Source organism: Peromyscus leucopus, chromosome 3, assembly GCF_004664715.2.
Source record: "Peromyscus leucopus breed LL Stock chromosome 3, UCI_PerLeu_2.1, whole genome shotgun sequence".
NCBI lineage: Eukaryota > Metazoa > Chordata > Mammalia > Rodentia > Cricetidae > Peromyscus > Peromyscus leucopus.
The window spans coordinates 139473820-139491794 of record NC_051065.1 but is presented as its reverse complement, the minus strand read 5'-3'; the positions used below and the strand labels follow the sequence as shown (position 1 = coordinate 139491794).

At 45.2% G+C, this 17975-nt stretch overlaps 1 protein-coding gene across 1 annotated transcript in view; it reads left to right on the top strand.

Moving 5' to 3' along the window:
• Etv6 (ETS variant transcription factor 6) overlaps positions 1-17975 on the top strand; it is a 238139-nt gene that overhangs the window by 93764 nt on the left and 126400 nt on the right. Inside the window, exon 2 of the mRNA XM_028894477.2 lies at positions 7715-7844. Within this exon, the coding sequence (XP_028750310.1) occupies positions 7715-7844 (130 nt within the window). The remainder of the gene's footprint in view (positions 1-7714; positions 7845-17975) is intronic.

Below are 17975 nucleotides of genomic sequence, written 5' to 3'. Positions count from 1 at the left end.
TCCAGTACTTGGTACAGTGATGGAATGCTGACGGATACACTAGGAATCCTCCATTCCGTCTTATACTCACCCTCTGATACCGAAAGATCCCCTAAGACTTAAAGGGTCGGCCAGCCACTGACCACGCATGTCCTTGCTGACTTGCCTTCTCATTCAGCAGTGTCCATCTCCAGGCCCTTGAAGGAGTCTCCTTCTCTGGACAATGTCCACCGTGATTTCTGAGGGCAGACTTACCTCCTCCTGGCATAAGATTTTCCTGTTGTACCAAGACAGTGTTAATAGGGTCCTTTCCTCACTTTTTTTAAAAAAATCTCATCTGCATATTTACACTTGCTGTTCTTGAAGAATTGGAAAGAATTGAGTAAGAGAAATGGTTTCTTGTTGTTAAAGAAAACGGTAGAGATAAAGAGTAAGATATTTTTGCCCGGCAGTAGCCAAGATGAGATTTCTATACAGCATAAAGCAATTAAACACACAAGCAATCTGTAGATGCTTCGCTGGCCCTACTGATTGTCTCAAAGTAAACACACACCCCTGTATGAATTCTAATAGCTGCTCCTGTGCAGAGGCCATATGGGGACAAACAGACATGCATACTCTGTGTTAGCCAAATTCATTTACTTACTGCTCATAAGACACATTGCAGGCCTAGGAAGGTGGGTACCTAGGCTTTGACAGTTGTGTCGTATGAGCCACTGGTGTCGCCTGAGAACAGAGGACAGGCGCAAAGCAAGGAGCCACCCCAAGGACACTGCACTTGGTACAGCCGCAGCTTACCTCTCAGGGCTGCTCTTCAGCTACAAAGCCGTTGTTATTCATTGGGCGATGGCACTTAAGTGCAGTTTCTCGGAGTTCCTCTTCGTTAGAAGCAGCTCGGTGGAGTGGAGTAAGACCAGCCTCACCCACATCCCCAGCTCTGCCATCTCCCAAGTTGGTGACTGAACAGGATGCTTAGTTAAGCCTTACAATCTTCAGATCAGGTCCCCCACTGTGGATTGGAGATCAGGATACCTCCCTGGCAGCCTTCTTGTGGGGTTGAAGTGAAACAACCCCATGAGGAGCACACAGCTTCCCTTAATGGTTCCTGGATTTTTGAAGTGTCTGTATCTTCCAGCTATATTTATATTCTGAGATGTATGTGTATAAGTGTTCATATGTTTTTATGGGCAGATTGATACGGCATTGTTTTTCTTTTTATTGTTGTTTTCCTTTGTTGCTGTTGTTGATGATGGTTTGCGGCGCTGGGGCTTGAACCCAGGACCTTGTATGTGTCAGGTAAACTCTACCACAGAGCTACACCCTTAGCCCCACCATGGAATATAAATTCTAGAAACCCAAGAACTTAGGAGTTGCTTAATTCATAATGCCAAGTATCAGCCTAGACTCACTGAACACTGAAGTACTTCTTAATGTTAGAGAGAGAACCATCTCAGTGACGCTTTAGTGCAAGGCTTGGTTACAGGGCTCAGTACTAATATACTTTCCCCCTTTCCTTTATAACCCCACTGTGCAGAGACGATAAGTGTGTGTAAAAGGAAGGTTGAGGGAGATGTGATTTAACTGATCTGTTTGACAGATGCAGTGCATTGTCTTCTGATTTTAGGATGAAACTTGTGGGGGGGGGGCAAGGAGCCACCTGTTTTGTCCCTCTTCATAGACTTCCAGAGAAAACGGCTCTCCTTCAGACTGGCAGAGCCTAGTTCCTGGGAAGAGCCCTGCTAGTTAGCTGAGTGTGTGGCTGTCCGGCGCACCCTCTTCCTGGGGCAGCCTGGGCCATCAGGGTAGCTTGGGGAGGAAACTTCAGAGACCAGGAATGTGGTTCCCACCCACGTTACTTTCCACAGGGAACTCCCATTTGTCTTCCCCGAGACACTGATATGTATCCTGCAAGCGAGTGTTAAAAACCAGACACGACTTGGGTTGTCAGATGACCGTCCGTCCGTCCGGATAGATGTTTCTCATGGGAAGGGCCTGGGTACCAAGAAGCACTTGGGCTCTTGGTTTTAGAAGTCTCCTGAACCCTTTCTGGGAGGAGAAGAAATCACCTTAACTTCACTTCTTCGTGTGCTTTTCAGCTTTACTACTCATGTGTATCTGGATATCTATGATGATCTCCTCTAAGCCCAGACTCTGGGGCATATAGTTTCTTTCTGGGGGCAGTCCAAAAATAATATCCATCGCTGCATGTGCTTATTTCTCAAGTTCTTTGAGTTTATCACACTGATTTTTGGGTTGGACAAAATAATGAATTTTTTTTATATTTTTAGCAAGTGAAGAAATAGATGTTTGGGGAATATGTTAGTTTAGGTTTTTATTGCCTATGTAATGCCAAATGCTTAGAGAATGGTGCAGGTAGATTTTTATTTAGCTGTTTTTAAAAAAATAATGTGCTGGGTGGTGGTGGTGCACGCCTTTAATCCCAGCACTCCGGAGGCAGAGGCAGGTGGATCTCTGTGAGTTTGAGGCCAGCCTGGGCTACAGAGTGAGTTCCAGGACAGGTTCCAAAGCTACACAGAGAAACCCTGTCTCGAAAAACAAACAAACAAACAAACAAAACACCAAAAAACAAAAACAAAACAAATAATGTATAGATAATGGCTTGTTAATAGAAGCATGCTTATGAAAAGTGTATTTAGTGAAAGCCAATACTACCAATCTTGAATTTTGCAGCCAGGATAAAATACCCTGACAGAAAAGCAGCTTAACAAAGGTTGTTTTGCTTCACAGTTTGGTTCACAGTTCCATGGAGAGTCCATCATGACAGGGAGATCATGGCAGCAGGAGGGTGAGGCAGCTGGTTCCGTTGCATCCACGGTGTGAAAAGAGTGTGTCCGTGTGCTTATTCTACTTTCTCCTTTTTGTTTAGTCCAAGATCACAACCCAGGGAATGGTGCCACCCACAGTAGGCTGGTCTTCCCACCTCAGTTGCCCTAGTTACCTAGTTACCTACGGGCTCATCTCCCAGTTGACTCTAGAGCTCATTGAGTTGGCATTTGAGATGCCATTAACCATCACATTGAATATTCCTGCTTGTTTAGTAATCAGGGAGCATAGCTTGTCAGAGGAGGGATTTGTTCTGTGCAATCTGTTGATGTTGGTTACAGGACAAGCATTAGCGTTCCCCCTAACTTTGAGAGACCTTATACATCTTATCTGTGTTGCAGTGTTCATTGTTGTGGTGGGACAGTAACAAGCAGGAGATGAGAGGTGCCTGTGGTGGAATTCTTACCATAACTCCACGAAACAGTCACCCTTCAGTCCCAGGACACTCCTCAGGACTTTCCACGAAGTCTTCAGAAACCAAATTGGAAATGCATCTTGGCATTTATAATGTTGTAGAAGCAGTCTCTAGAAAGAATTCCTCAATCAAGGACATCTAAGCTTTTTGAAATAACTCGTTAACCATCTTTGCACAAGAACACTGGCTTTATCTGTTGTCCTTCATTCACAAAATGCTTTGTCTAACTCCGGGTGGCAGTGGCAGTGGTTAATACCAGCACTCAGGAGGCAGAGCCAGGCGGATCTCTGAGTTTGAGGCCAGTCTGGTCTACAGAGTGAGATCCAGGATAGGCACCAAAACTACACAGAGAAACCTTGTCTTGAAAAACCAAATAAATAAATAAAAAATAAAAGAATGCTTTGTTTATATTTCCAGAAGGTATTTGACTAATAGTAGGCTCTAACCCAGCCCTTCCACCTTCCCCAATCATGGTGTAAGGACAAGTATGTGAATAGACCAGAGGGGTCCTCATAATTTACAGAGCTCTATGTTGAATAATTCAGAAGAGGGAAGATGCTCATGGTGTTAATAATTCTGTGCTTTTGACCCTTCTAGAAAATGTGGCCTGAGGGCAGGGCAGTGGACGTGAAGATGTCATTTTTCCTGTGCAGGATGAGTGAGCTCTTATACATGGACGTTTCAAGTTCCCAGGTTAAAAATAAGCAGAATAAAATTGGTACCTTTCATTAGCCCTTCATGCTTTGGATTGCATTAAAGGGAGATGTAAATAATTTCAAATTCAGTAAGTTGTTCTTATGGGAACATCCATTTTAAAAAGCTTTCTATAATGGTTAGTGAAATTTACATTTCAGCCCCTGCCTTCAGCCGTTTCCACTTTTCTTTGCCTTACGGAGTTCTTTGTACCTTCTTCTTCAGTCCTCATGGATATTACAGTTCCCATCAGAAATCACAGCACTTCCCTTTTGTCCAACTTGGCGTGGTAGGTTGTGTCTGCAAATTTGAGAGCAGCATCCCTCCCACTCCCAGCATCTAAGCAGTAGCGCACCCACATCACAGCATGTTTAATCACAGCGTTGACTTCCATCCGTGGCTTATTCTTTACAATACCTGAATGCATTAATATTACTGTCTATACAATTTAATTTAATTAGGGCCATGTTTACAGTCCTCTTGGGAAAAATCCTTAGTGCTCCCGGTATTATAGTGCCTTTGGTTTTCACCTGGCTGGCAGTTTTCTTTAGAGGTGAATGAGCCAACAGTTACTGCTCTAGACACCTTTTCTTTTGATAAACAAGAGGAATAGCAGGGGTGAGAATAAAAGGAGCTACTTGATTTAGAATGTTGGGTGTGAGTCCCCTTTAAGCCCCTCTGTCTAGATGTCTCTAACTGAGATAGTCATGCCTATTTTTTTCTAGTGGCTGGTAGCTGCTGGTGGGCCAGGATAGATATTGAGTGCATCAGGCTAGAAGTTAGACAGAGTACATTAAGTCTTCAGTGTGGTGTTCCCAGATGTTTGTTCTGTTTTTCTCAGAAAAGAGCCCACATACCAGGTAACAGTCTCCCAGGGTCTCCGAAGGCCACTAAACCCAGGGGTCCATTGCTGCCCATGGGTTGCTCAAGGCCCTGAAAAGCACAGCCGGCCTTTTCCCCTTGTGGTCAAAGTAGCAATTCCCCTGTGGTGGATGGGTGTGTTCACTGAACCTTTCACAAAGTGTTTCCTGACCTTAGCTTACAGCTTCCCAGTCACGTTCTACAACCACTCAGGCTCTAGCTTGTTGCTGGTAGATCTCATCATGTAAGAGTATGTCTCCGTCTAACCCTATGGACAGGGATTGTTGCTCGTAGTCCCAGGACCAGCACTGAAGCATGCTCCATCAGTATAGTTGGGAGGCCAGAAACTTTGTAGAAATGGCCACTTACAAAGCAACCACAGTACGCCAAAGGCACAGTGCAATGATGAAATAGTCAGGAATATATGCACTATGAAGGTGACACCCAGCCAGACCCTGTTTGTGGGCTGATGTTAAATCTCCCACAATGCAAAGGAGAAACTTGCGTGGTAGGAGACTGGAATGAAGTGGTCTCCTCTCTTAACAGACAAGCGTGAGGTTCTTGTGAGTCTTTGCTTTGACACAGAAGTCATTATATTATGAAACACCATTTCTTTTTTTTTTTTTCCCCTCATCCTCGTGACATTCCATCTGAAGATCCGTCGACTGTACCAGGCTTCTCCATCAGTAGTCTCACTTATGTAAAAAACACAACAAAACAAAGCTATTTCTGGGAATGACGCTAACCATTGATATGTAGATGTGATTAGACTGGGGGCTTATTCGAGGAGTATAGAGAATTTATTAGATGACGTCATGATAGTGTGCTTGAAATGCTCAAAAACTTATTTGCACCTGGGATGGGGGAACCCTCTCCAGATTTAAGATGTGCTTCTCATATACGCAATTCTTGCCTCTCTTACCCCACATGGCCCCAAAGCAAACATGCAAACACCAAAAAGAGTAACTTATCTGTATGTTAGAATTGCTTGAAATATTCAGTGTCCCGGGTTTTTGTTTTGTTTTGTTTTTTTAAAAAGGGAAATTGGATGTTTTGTATCTTGAGACATCTTGGTTGATGTAGAAATCCAGTTTAGGTCTGTGGACCTGCCTTGGATTGAGAACTTACCAGGATCGTTCAGTGATGCATGTTTAAACAGATACTCTTTTAGATGCCTTAGGCAAGGTATGGTGATTCCATCTGGAAACTATAATATGTGTATTTTCATTTAAAATGGAAATCTACCATCCCCACCACCAAACTTTCTAGGCTCTGGGCAGAAGAAAAGCTTGACTTTGGCTACAGGGCCAAGGGGACTCCTGTCTTTCCCTTCCTTTTCTTACCTATTTGATGAAATATACAGTATTAAAGACCTGTCTTTCCAAAATGTAAGGACCCTCTTTTTATTTTATTTTTTTTAAGGCAGTCTTATATAGCCCAGGCTGGCCTTTCTGAACTTCTTATATCTTCCTTTCAAGTACTGGATTACAAGTATGCATACCTGGCCAAGCACTCTTTGCCTCACCTTAATCTAGAATTTGCTATTGCTCCTGAACTGTATTTTCATAGCGACTTACTGATTTTTCCTCCAAGCTTATTTTTGGCCCTTGTATTTCTCACTTTTGTTTGTCCAGCTAAATCACAGGCACCACTGGAAGTTAGATTTCGAGGTGGACTGCAAGTCAGGCTGATTATTGGTATGGAGATTGGAGCTGCTCTTGCTGAACACAGTAGTTGTTTTCAAGTTACTGTTATAACAACACTTCTCCGGTCACTCGGTTGGCTTCAATTGATCTAGCAAATACTGACTGTTTGAAGTTGAAGGGTGGATCTATTGTAGCCCCACACATCATCTCTTTGTCGGTTGACAAGTATCTTTAGTTATTGTCAAATAGTTTTTAAAAGACCCCTGGACTACTTCAAAGAGAAAGGAAATAATTGCTTGTGATAGGGAGGAGGAAGGAGCAAGGGGATGCTTGCTCATGTAGATTTGGAAGGAAAGACTTTTCAACATTGGCTGTTTGGGGCTGTGGTTTTGGTACAGTGAGATAGTGATAGAAAATGTGATTACATCATCTGGGGCTATAGCTCAGTTGGCGAAGCAGTTGATGAGCATGTGTGAAGCTCTGGGTTCAGTCCCTAGCACTGAAAAACCAGCCATGGTGACACATGTATGTAATTTTAGCACTCAGAAGATGGAAGCAGAAGTATTAGGATTTGGAGGCCAGCCTGGGCTACATAGTGAGTTGGAGGCCAGCATGGGCTATAGGAGACCATTTCTCAGAAAAGCAGACCAAAAACAAATCTAGATCTTAGTCTTTGGACTTAGAAATCATCATCTTCCCACTTACTGGGATAGCTCACTCTTGCTGGATTCGAGTATAGAATCATACTCTGACTAGAAGCTGGGGACGTTGCCAGAGACAAGGAAGCATGGTTTGAATGCATTGGTGACATTCAGTTTGTGACTTGGGAAAATAATGTTGGAGAGTTGCTTTGAAAAACGACTCTTAGACCTCTTCTTTTCACTTGCTCACCCTGCCCCTCCTTATTCTGGGGACAAACCGCTGGTGTGGCACCTGTTGACCTGAGTCCAAAAGCCCAGTTTTTAACCTTTACGGTGTTTTTTTGTTTGCTTGTTTTATTTTTAAAATAAAAAATAGAAGGTATTTAAAAGGTGGTATTACTGGAGAGCTTTGTCTAATCTGATGCCAGTGGGCTGCATATATCCCAGGGTAACTGTGTGTGGCTCAACACAGTCGCGGATGACAGGGCCATGTTGTGACTTCAGAAGGTTGGACACCTCTGGTAGGGATCTCTGGGCAGGCTGACGTCCCACATGCCCCTCCTGCCTTTTGCTCAGAGTTTCACACCTCCATTGCAACATTTGATTTTCTCTTTTCCCTCCCCTTTTCCTAACAGCAGGAACGAATTTCATACACGCCTCCGGAGAGTCCAGTGGCAAGCTACGGTTCCTCCACTCCACTTCATGTTCCAGTGCCTCGAGCGCTCAGGATGGAGGAAGACTCGATCCACCTGCCAGCGCACCTGCGTGAGTGTTTGCCTTCCAGGTGATGGGAGTTGGGAAGGGGAAGAACTGACAGAATGCTGAGCCCGGTGGATCCCAAGGAGAAGCTCTGGGCCTGAGATGGTGTTCATGGGACTTGGCCAGCTGTCCTGGAGTCTTTGACCCTCACCTCATAATGGCTTTGAGAAGTTTGAGATTCTTGTCCCTAATTTCTGAATATTTTCATTCGTATCTGATAAGGACATTGCAGGGGAAAAAAGCTAGAAATACCTAACATATGACAGAGTTAATGTAATCTAGGAGGTCAAATGAGTTGTTTTTTTTTTCCCCTCGAAGTTTTTATCTCTAAATTCATACTTACTCCAGCTTCATATTTTCTTTTATCCAGTTGTAGATTCAGACTCATTGCTTTTAAAAGTTATTTGTGTGTGTAGAGGGGAAGCATTGTGTCGGGGTGTGTGCCAAGGTACATATGTGGAGATCGGAGGGCATCTTTGGGGAGCTGGCTCTCTTCTTCCACCGTTGGTTCCGAGGAGGCGTGAACTCAGGCTTAGGCTTGCCTGGCAAAGCACCTTTACTTGCCACGCCACCCTCCTCCAGTGACCCCCACTTCGTTTCTAAGCCACAGCCTTCCCTTCTCTAGGGTCCCTCTCCCCTCCGTTTCTCCGTACCCTGGCTGCTTTTCTTCCCCTCACTTCTATGTACCGTCACATGTCTTTCCTTTGTCTTCGCTCATCTACTCCCCCCTCTCTCCCTTCTCTTGGCCATACTTTGCCTCAATGGCTTCAACCTTCTCCCCCAGGTCACCCCTGTTTTTGCTTCCATCCCCTTCCATCTCAGTCTTCAACTGCGTCTCTCGGCAGAGCATTGGAACCAACATGCCTGTGTGACCAGTGTCAGTCTCCAAAGCACTGAGCCCTGCTGTGTCCTTTTTGGCTGCTCCTCATCTGCTGGTACCTAGCCCAGGGGATAAAATGTGACTGGAGCATCCAGAGAAAACGAGTCACCTGATTCCCACCCTCATCACTGTGTCCAAGAAAATGCCAGTTTTTCTGCCTTGAATGTTGTCTGAAGGGCACATGCCCAAGTTCTAAAGAGCACTGGGGTTGCATTAGGCCTTTGCAAAGCCTAGGTACCCCAGGTACAGAGATGCAGGAAGCAGAATTTCCTGCTTCTACAGAGCTTAAAATGACTCGAATGTCAAATAGTCATGCTTACTGTCCCTTGGCATAATAGCGGTCCCCAGGTTGTCCTACTTTCTTTATCTGTCCCTCCTCAGAAGATGGCTTGTTGAGAGTAGGGGACAACTGGGGACAGGGGATGCATGATTCGCGTTGGGGGGTGGGGTGGATCTCGGACAGTACTGCTGGGTCATCCCTTCTGCTTACAGTAAGGATGATTACTGGCATCCCTCTGGGGCTTTGAGAGCACTGGAATCCTCCCTTCCTCCGCCAGTGTTTAGAAAGTGTGGCCTCCTGTGATGCAGACAGCCCTGCCTCATATCTTGAGCAGGGAGGTAAAAGGCACAGCTTCATCTTCCATTGCACCCTGCATGGTGATCTTGCAAAGCAGAGGCTGTGTCTGCAGAGCTGCAGGCAGGGTCATTCTGACGAAATGGGAGTGTTGCGGCACCAGCAAAGCAGACAGAACCGGAAAAGAAAGAGCGAGCAATAGCAAATTTGCCTCCAGACGTCGTCTGTGAGCAGGATATTTACTTCAGGACTGTTCACCTCGGGTAGAGCATACTCATGCCATGCAGACAGAACACCTCTACCAAATCTCACTTACTTATTTTGCCAGTCATTCCTGGCAGCCTGTGCTCTGCCAGGTACTGTTCTAAGTACCCCAAGTACAGAGATGCAGAAAGCAGAATCCCCTGCTTCCACGGAGCTTAAAAATTACAGTTATCCCAAACAGGGTGACTTTTCCTCATACCATTTCTGTTCTTATATTTATACCCCCGGGAGGGATCCTAACCCCTTGATAAGCCTCTGGCCACCTTTGAACATACGTGAGCTCCTTGCTGTAGAAATTACCATAGAAAAACAAAGAGCCTAGCAAGCTAACAAGCAGACTGAACTGGCAATTGGATCTTCATTCTGAGCTTGCTCTGCCATTTAGCTGTGAGCTGGTCATTTATTTCAATTTTTCTTTCCTTCATGTTTGGTTTTGGAAATGAGAGCACTTTTAAAAGTTCTTATTTCTTTAAAGATGGCAGATCTCATCTTCGCCACCATCATCCTTACCTAGAACTGTCTTTTCTTATCAATACAGTCTCTCTTTGAGAAGGCAGAAAAGGAGTTTCCTCATTGAGCTACCTCTCCTGCTTCCCAGCATATCACCAACTGCAGCACACTATCAGAATAACTAGTAATAAGCTGGGCGCAGTGGCTCATGCCTTTAATCCCAGCACCAAGAGGCAAAAGCAGGTGAATCTCTGTTACTTCAAGACCAGCCTAGTTTACAAATTGAGTTCCTGGACAGACAGGGCTCATAGAGAGACCCTATCTCAAAACAAACAAACAAAATTAATAATGCCTACTAATTATTGTGGCACTATATGAAGTCTTGTATATATAGATTATTTATTTCAGTTTTACTTTAATATTTGTAAAGATAGATTTTTCTGCTTCTTTCCATACCATACATAAAGGCTGTCTCCATGTTACACATAAAGGCTTACAGATTTTTATTTTATTTTTTTGACAATGCTGGGGATCAAATCCAGGACCTTGCACATGTTAGTCGGGCACACAACCACAGAGCTCTATCCCTAGCTCAAAGCTTCAAGAATTTAAGTAATTTTTCAGTGTTGGTCACAGAACTAGTAGGATGGCAGGGTCAAGATTCACATTCAGTCTAGTCTAATCCTGCATCTTAGATTCTTAATCTTTATGCCCATATATTTCACCTGAATGAGTAAATTTAGGGTTGCTGCTTGGCCAGTTGCACTGATGTGGCCCCAGAATGGGTTTGTGACTGGAACCCATTCTCTGAACTATTGTTCTGTTGCTGAAGAACTCATGTGTCACCCCTGGATGGATGGATGGATGGATGGATGGATGGATGGATGGACGGACGGACAGATGGTTGGATGGTTGGATGGTTGGATGGATGCTCACCAAGATAATTACCCACTGTGGAGTTGTAGCACATTACTGCTGGCCTGGGGGATAATCAGTAAATTATGGATTCATGCTAGGGCAGTCAGTGGTTTTGCCTGAATGTCTCAGCTGTGGCAGTCCAGCTTAAGTGATAGCTCTCCTGTGGTAGTCTGCAGGAGCCCTGCTGTGTCATGGTTGGTTTCAACATCTGGAATGAATCCTCTAGAAGTAGAGGTTCCCAGGCTCCTGCTGTCTGCCCTCTGCCGGGGCTTTCCAGGCGAGCTAGCCCAGTTTCCCTCCTCCTCCTCCTTCTAGGCCAGGATTGCCTACCCTTTACTGTATTTGAGGAACTCAGTGGTCTCTGACTCTGTGAAGTTGGGCCGTACACTTGAAGATGCATCCCAGCTGAGTTTCCGAACCTTAAAAAAAATAGCAAGGGAATTAAGTTACTGCTGTTTTGATCTGGGATTCCAGACAATTCCCAGTAGAATGTGCGTGGAAAGTACGGGGAAGAATATGAGAGCCGGGACAGCAGCAGGACATTTATGGTATTGCGAGGTTGGGAGCATTCTCAGAGGCCTGTTTCAAAAGAAGTACCAGGCTAGTATTGCTCCCAGTAGCTTCTTCTTGCTGTTTATCTTGATCTCCAGCTAAACCTCGCTCTTAACTCTCTTTTCTTCTCTCATTCTTAAATTAAAGTAAGATTTGGAAACGGGGAGGGCGGGAATCTGTCTCATAGCTGGGATTCTCACAGAGCCTCACCACCTTCACAAACACAGGTCTAAACTGAAGCCCCAGCCTGGAGAGGTAAAAAGAGGGGCTTTGCCTTATGTTTGCAGATGTGATAAAAGCGAAGCGGTAAATGATGCAAGTGTTAAGTGATGGTTCGGAGGCCCTGAAAGGAGATGCAGGGGCCATACAGGCCTTGGCGGGAGAGTCCCTGTCACCTTGGTCCTCAGTGCCCACAACTGCATGCTGTTTAGTAGTCTCGCTGCTGACCTCCCTGTTTACTGGAGGACGGATAATGTTTGTGCAGAGGATAGAAAGGGCATGCTTGCCCTCCTCCTCGTCTCCTTCCTTCTTCCATAAAGCGTGCTGAACTGTTTATAAGCCCGAGGGTGAGAGGACTGGAGAATAGTCATAGCAGGCCATGAACAACAAGTGACCTGCTTTGTCCTGAGCACCATCCTTCCTAGATGGGAGAACCCTTGAGGGACCCCAGGGGTGCTGGGTCAGGTTCACAGTTGGTCCTCATCATTGTCTGGAAAAGGAAAGTCTTTTCCCTGTTCTCCTGGGGGGGGGGGCTTACCCTGTGAAGGAGGGACTTAGTCTGCTGGAAAGCTACCTTCTGTCACCTTGCTAGGAAGTGAGGCACTGCAAGGTGCTACTACTGTACTCCCAGGAGAGGCTGCTCTGTGGGATTTGCATCCCTATGACCAGATGTCTGAGCAAATAGAAGGTTGAAAATGTTATTTTGGTTCATGCTTATGCAGTCTGTAATCTGTGGCCACCGACTGCTTTGTTCTGGGCCCACGGCAAGGCAGAACACCATGATAAGGTAATGGCTTCCAAGAAGCAAAGACAGAGACAGGGAGCGGGAAAGGGAAGGATCCGGGGTCCCATAGCCCCTTCCAGTCATTAGCTTCTTTCTGTTAGGCCCCACCTTCTAATAATATCATAGGCTGGTGTCCAAGTTTCTGGTATATGACTCTCTAGAGATCTAAAGATCCAAACCTTAACAGATTCACAGCATGTTCATAGGAGCCCTTCAAGTACCAGGCCTCAAACACTGAAGTCCAGGCTGGGCTGTACAGTAGAAAGATGAATGGGTTTCAGATGTGTAGAGCAGAATCTAAACAGTTAAGTGCCTTCTTTTAAACCTCTATTAAACATGATCATTTCATGTTTAGTTGATTTAATCACATTTAATCATAGGTCGACATTAATGCCATTTGCCTGAAGACTTTGCATCTTACTCTGTCTGTTTGGCCTTGCTCAGTCCCAATGAGTTGATAGTAAAACATCTGGACCCCGGATTCATTCGTCATATTTAATAGGGCTTTGGTTTATGATGTTGTGGGTTAATAAATAGCCATAATAACTGCCCTGTGTTTTCTAGAGTCAGGACACCAGAAACAGTCCCCTGGCTCTCCTTCCTTTCCTTGTGAATCTTTAAAATTCTTACATTACTCCTGCTTGTGCGTTTTTAATAATTTAATTGTCTGCCTTCCTGTGGGAGCCTCGCTGCCCACCCTCTCTGTGCTGCTTTGCATCTTCAGCAGGGAGACTGGGTTTCAGACAGTTGCATGGCAAGTGAACTCCACCAGAACCTGCACACAGCAAAGGGTGTGGTGCCTCTGTTTTAATTGGCTGGAACCACAGTTCTATACACTTTGAAGTTATACTTGTTCTCAAAAGCAGAGACAGCCATGAGAGCTAAATAAAATCATGGTTAATATTTTATGGTGTTATAAAGAAAATAGATGCATATGTACATATTACTTAATCATATGATGGTAAGCAAGTGTTCTTGATCTGGCCTCAAGCCAATGGACTTGTCCAGGTTCACAAGGGACAGAAAGGGTCTAGCGTGATTTCTGCTTCACAAGGTATCTTTTAGCCTTCTTAGCAGGAAGCATACAGACTGGAAAATTAAGTAATCTGCAAATGGATGGACAGTGATGGACGGAGGGCCCAGTGGCGGATGGAGGGTCCAGTGGCAGGCATGGCTCTAGAGATGCCACTTGGCCATTGACAGGTGCTCAGCCTTCATCAGGCTAGCATCTCCCTTTCAGAAGGAGGAGGGAAATGTGTCAGGCAGTCCCATTACAAGGACTCTTTCTGTTTCTGTCCAGATGCTGTGCTGGCCATTTTTCTTCATTTCCTTGTGCTATCAGGTTGAAATTCAGTGTATCTCAGCAGCCAAATGACAGGGTTGGAGGTAAAGGTTTTAAAGGACCAGCTCTTAGAGTGAGACACAACCAGTGATTCATATTGAGCAGTGTTTTACCGAGATAACCTGGCTACTGGGGCCATCACTGCCTCCTGGGATTTCCCGTTGAAAAAATAAAAATCATGGTTATAGGATTAGTCTGAATGGGCTTCAGTCTCAGCACAGTGTCTTCCAAGTAGAGGATTCAGCTTCTCCAAGACTAACTTTCTAATAACGTGTGCCAATGAGAGGTTCTTGTAAATGTCAGAGTTTGTATGTGTAACACTGGCATAATATCTGATAACGGGGAGGGGAAGTACCTCATGAGTGGTCTGCTGTGGGTACCTCTGCAACTTAACAGGCAGCTTCCTCCCTTTCAAACTCGGTGGGAAGGACACACGTTGCTGGATGTTGCTCTCATGAGGGAAAAGACCCTGAGCTTGCCGACTTAGTACTGAGGATGATTGTCTTGACTCACAGTAGAAGCAGGATTTGTTTTCTGGCAGCCCCCATGATTGACAAACTCCCTCAGTCTGGAACCGTAGTCTCTTTCCCTGGCCTTCCCCTCTCATCTTCTTAGATCTGTCAGGTCTTGCTGGGTCCTTGGCCCTCATCAGTGATCCAGAGGTGGCCTCTCCTTACAACTGCTTGTGACATGTGTTGACATCACCACCAGAGTTGAGGCAAGGGCATGGGGAAGAGCCGGTTCCCAGCCAGTGCCTTAAAGCAGCACTGACTTCTGGCAAAGTTGGTCAAGCTGCTGACATTTTCATTTTATCTTTATTTCTCTTTAAACCTTCCTTTGGGTACCTCCACGTTGTGCATCCAAATGCTCACAGACCCAGTTTTCCTTGCAGCACATGGGACAACGCAAGGGTCCAGTTTAGATGCTTCAGATAACTCAAAGAGAAAAATAAATAAATAAGTACAACAGTCCACAGCAGAACAGCCAGGATGCTTTGGAAGGGAAATTTCCTTTTTGGGTGTGCTGTCTGAAAGAATTTCCGATGCAGGCAGACGTTAATTCCTAGCTCCATGCTTCCTGATAAGGAAGCAGCTTCAATAAATGCAGCTATTTATAGATGTCTCTCGCTCTCTCTCTCTCTTTTTAAACATATAACCAGAGGTTTATTGACCTTTTCTTTCACTTCACATTTCATGCAGTGAGGCCTGTGTACATTTAAGGCAGTTCCTCCTGCATGAGCTTCCACAGAGTTGCTCTGGCTCTTGGGGATGGGATCCAGAGGGCAAGCACAGCCACCTCTTGTGTATCAGGTTTGCCCGGAGTTCTGAACTAGGCACTTAGAGGACACTGGCAGCTGGTTGTCCCTGCCTGGTGCTTTGGGGGTAAATATGCATGTCACCCAGGCTTTGGTGCTGCTCTGACCAGCTACCTGATGGTTGAAACAGTTTAAAGAAGGAACAGTGTGTTTCAGTTCACGGTTTCGGGTCTCTGGCCCTGTTTCTGGGCCCGTTATGAAGTGGAACATGATGGCAGCGAGAGCCTGTGAAGGAGGAATTTCCTCATGGGGGAAGGGAGGAAGCAGAGAAAAAGGCACAGAGAAGAGGCCAGGGCAAGATGCGGTCCCAAGGGATTGTCCCCAGTCACCTGTCCCTGTCCTGTAGGCTCCACCTTCTGTTTCTCCCCATCTTCCAGTAATGCCATCGTATTAAGAATCTGTCAAGGGATTCATCCAGCCATTAGATCAGAGCCCTGATGATGCAATCGTGTCTAGAAATGTCCCCCAGATGCATTCAGAGGTGTGCCTCATGAGTCCCCTAAGAATTTTTTTTCTATTTCAACTATATTTTAATTAATTTCTTGAGAATTCCATACAATGTGTTTTGATCCAGTACACCCCGACTTCCTCCCTTCCAACTTCATCACATCTCTCGCCTAACTTCAGGCCCTTTAAACAGTTCTCAATACAGTCAACAGTCATAATTAACCATCATAGTATGTGAACCCAGAGATGTCTGATTTATTCCGGACTCCACATTGAAGGGTTATGGCAAACAGAAGCGTTGAAAGATGGAAGAGACGTTGAGAGTCAGTTTTATGAAGAGACTTGGTCAACGGAAGATGACCTCGTTTCCACTCTGTTTCTCTCTGCCGTCTCCCTTCCGGTTTTTCTAATCCTGAGGAATTCTCTGGCCTTCTCTTGACAGGCTAAGGCCCTGCAGATTGAAGAGTCCTACCCATATAACTGTAGGCAGGCTCACATCCACGTCTGTTGGCCCCCCTGGCAGGTGTGGTAATGATCCTGTGTGATGTCAGCTTGTCCTATGGTCTCCTGGCCTCCCCACTTTCCTCTTCGTTCTCAGAAAAAAAATAGTGAACTGACTTTATACAAATACGGTAAAATTCCTGTTCTCAAGCAGCATGTGTTTTCTCCCATTTTGCTCTGTGCTTGAAGTGAACCTGCCTCTGTAACTCACTCTTGAGATTCCTGGTGGGAATGCCTGGGACAGTTGTGTCCTTCCAGAAGCAGACTTTAGCAGAAAGCTCCTGGTGTTGTTGCTGGTGTCCCTGCTGTCCTAGGCGAACTTAGATTCTCAGTTGCTTGTGCCGAGTATGAGTGCTTTGGGATTCTTTTACACATCTCGTCTGAAGCAAGGTAGCAAGATTGGGGATTTAAACTGGTCCTGACTCTGACCGAACCGCCAAGTGTAGACTCCCAGCACTGTCAGCCACCTCCACCTCGCATCCCCGCTTCCAGCCTGGGAGGGTAGAATAAGTCCCTTTCTTTTGAAATTGGTCTCCGTTCTGCTTCCTCCAGATCATGGATGCTAATAGCTGTTAGCTGGCATTACTGCATTCCAATAATAGAACTAGATACTGCAGATACTGACGGTGGGTACCGCTGACCAAGAGCTGTGATACTGCTAAAGAGCTGTGGATGCAAGATAGATGCAGGGAGGACCCCGGGGAGGAAAACACATGCTGGGGGTTCTTGGCCTCACCAGAAGTTAATTCTCAACCTGTGATGTTGGAATACTGACTAATGCTGTTTGCTGAGGAGGGTGAAGGTTTATAAGGAGAAATTTAACAATTGTTTTGTTTTTTAAAATGCTTGTGGAACAAGTATTGAGGGGTATTAAACCATACTTTGGTTTTTTGGAAGAGGGTCTTCTGTAGCATAGGCCGACCTTGAACTCGTGTAGCTGAGGATGACTTTGAACTTAGAATCTTCCTCCCTCTGCCCACCAAGTACTGGGATTACAGGCAAATGCCATTATGCCTAGATCTCAAGTACCATTTTAAATTTTTGTTTGTTTGTTGTTTCATTTTGTTTTGTCATGATAACCAAACTGGCAGCGTACTGAAGCGGTGCTTCATCCCAGGAGCCATTCCAAGGTCACCCGTATTGAAGTCCTCACACTCGTCCAGGGGGCTGTGTGGCAGTGCTGTGTGCAGGCAGGACTAATAGCCGTTGCTATATGTAGAGCACTTCCGTGTGCCAGGAACCTCTAAGTTAGTCTGAATAATCACACCTGCGTTTGCAGCCCAAATGTGGCACATTGTGTCCCCAAGGACACAGAGAAGATAGAGAAGTCATGACCTGACTCTACATCTTGTCCCAAGACCAGACTTTCCCCACTTCATCATCCCAATTCTCAAATGTGTTAGGAACTAATTAGTTATTTCATTCTAGCTGTTGGTTAGAAGGAGAAAAATCAAAGCTCTCCTTGTTTCTCTTTTTGAAGGGGAAAAAAAATGAAGCAAGATTGGTATAAACAACTGACAAGAAAACCCTGGGGGATAAAATCAGAGATACAAACCAAATAATCTCTTGAACTTAGAAGCAGATAAATTTGAAGATCCAATCCTGTGGGTATACTGTTATCTGCCACACATTTTTTTTCAAGTATAAATTTTAGAATGTTAGAAACAAAAATTTAATGAAGCCAACAGAGGTTCTCATTGCACGAGTTTGCCACCTGTTAAAAAGAAACCACTCCGCTTCACGTTACTGCTGAGCACCTGTAAAGGTGAGGTGTGTGAATTCTGATTGTAACACTGAATTTACAAACCACGACACCGAACTTTCTCGTAGTCCGTGTTCGGCTGACATGCTTCAGAACATTACCTGGTGTGCTGGTGCCTCAGTTTCTCCA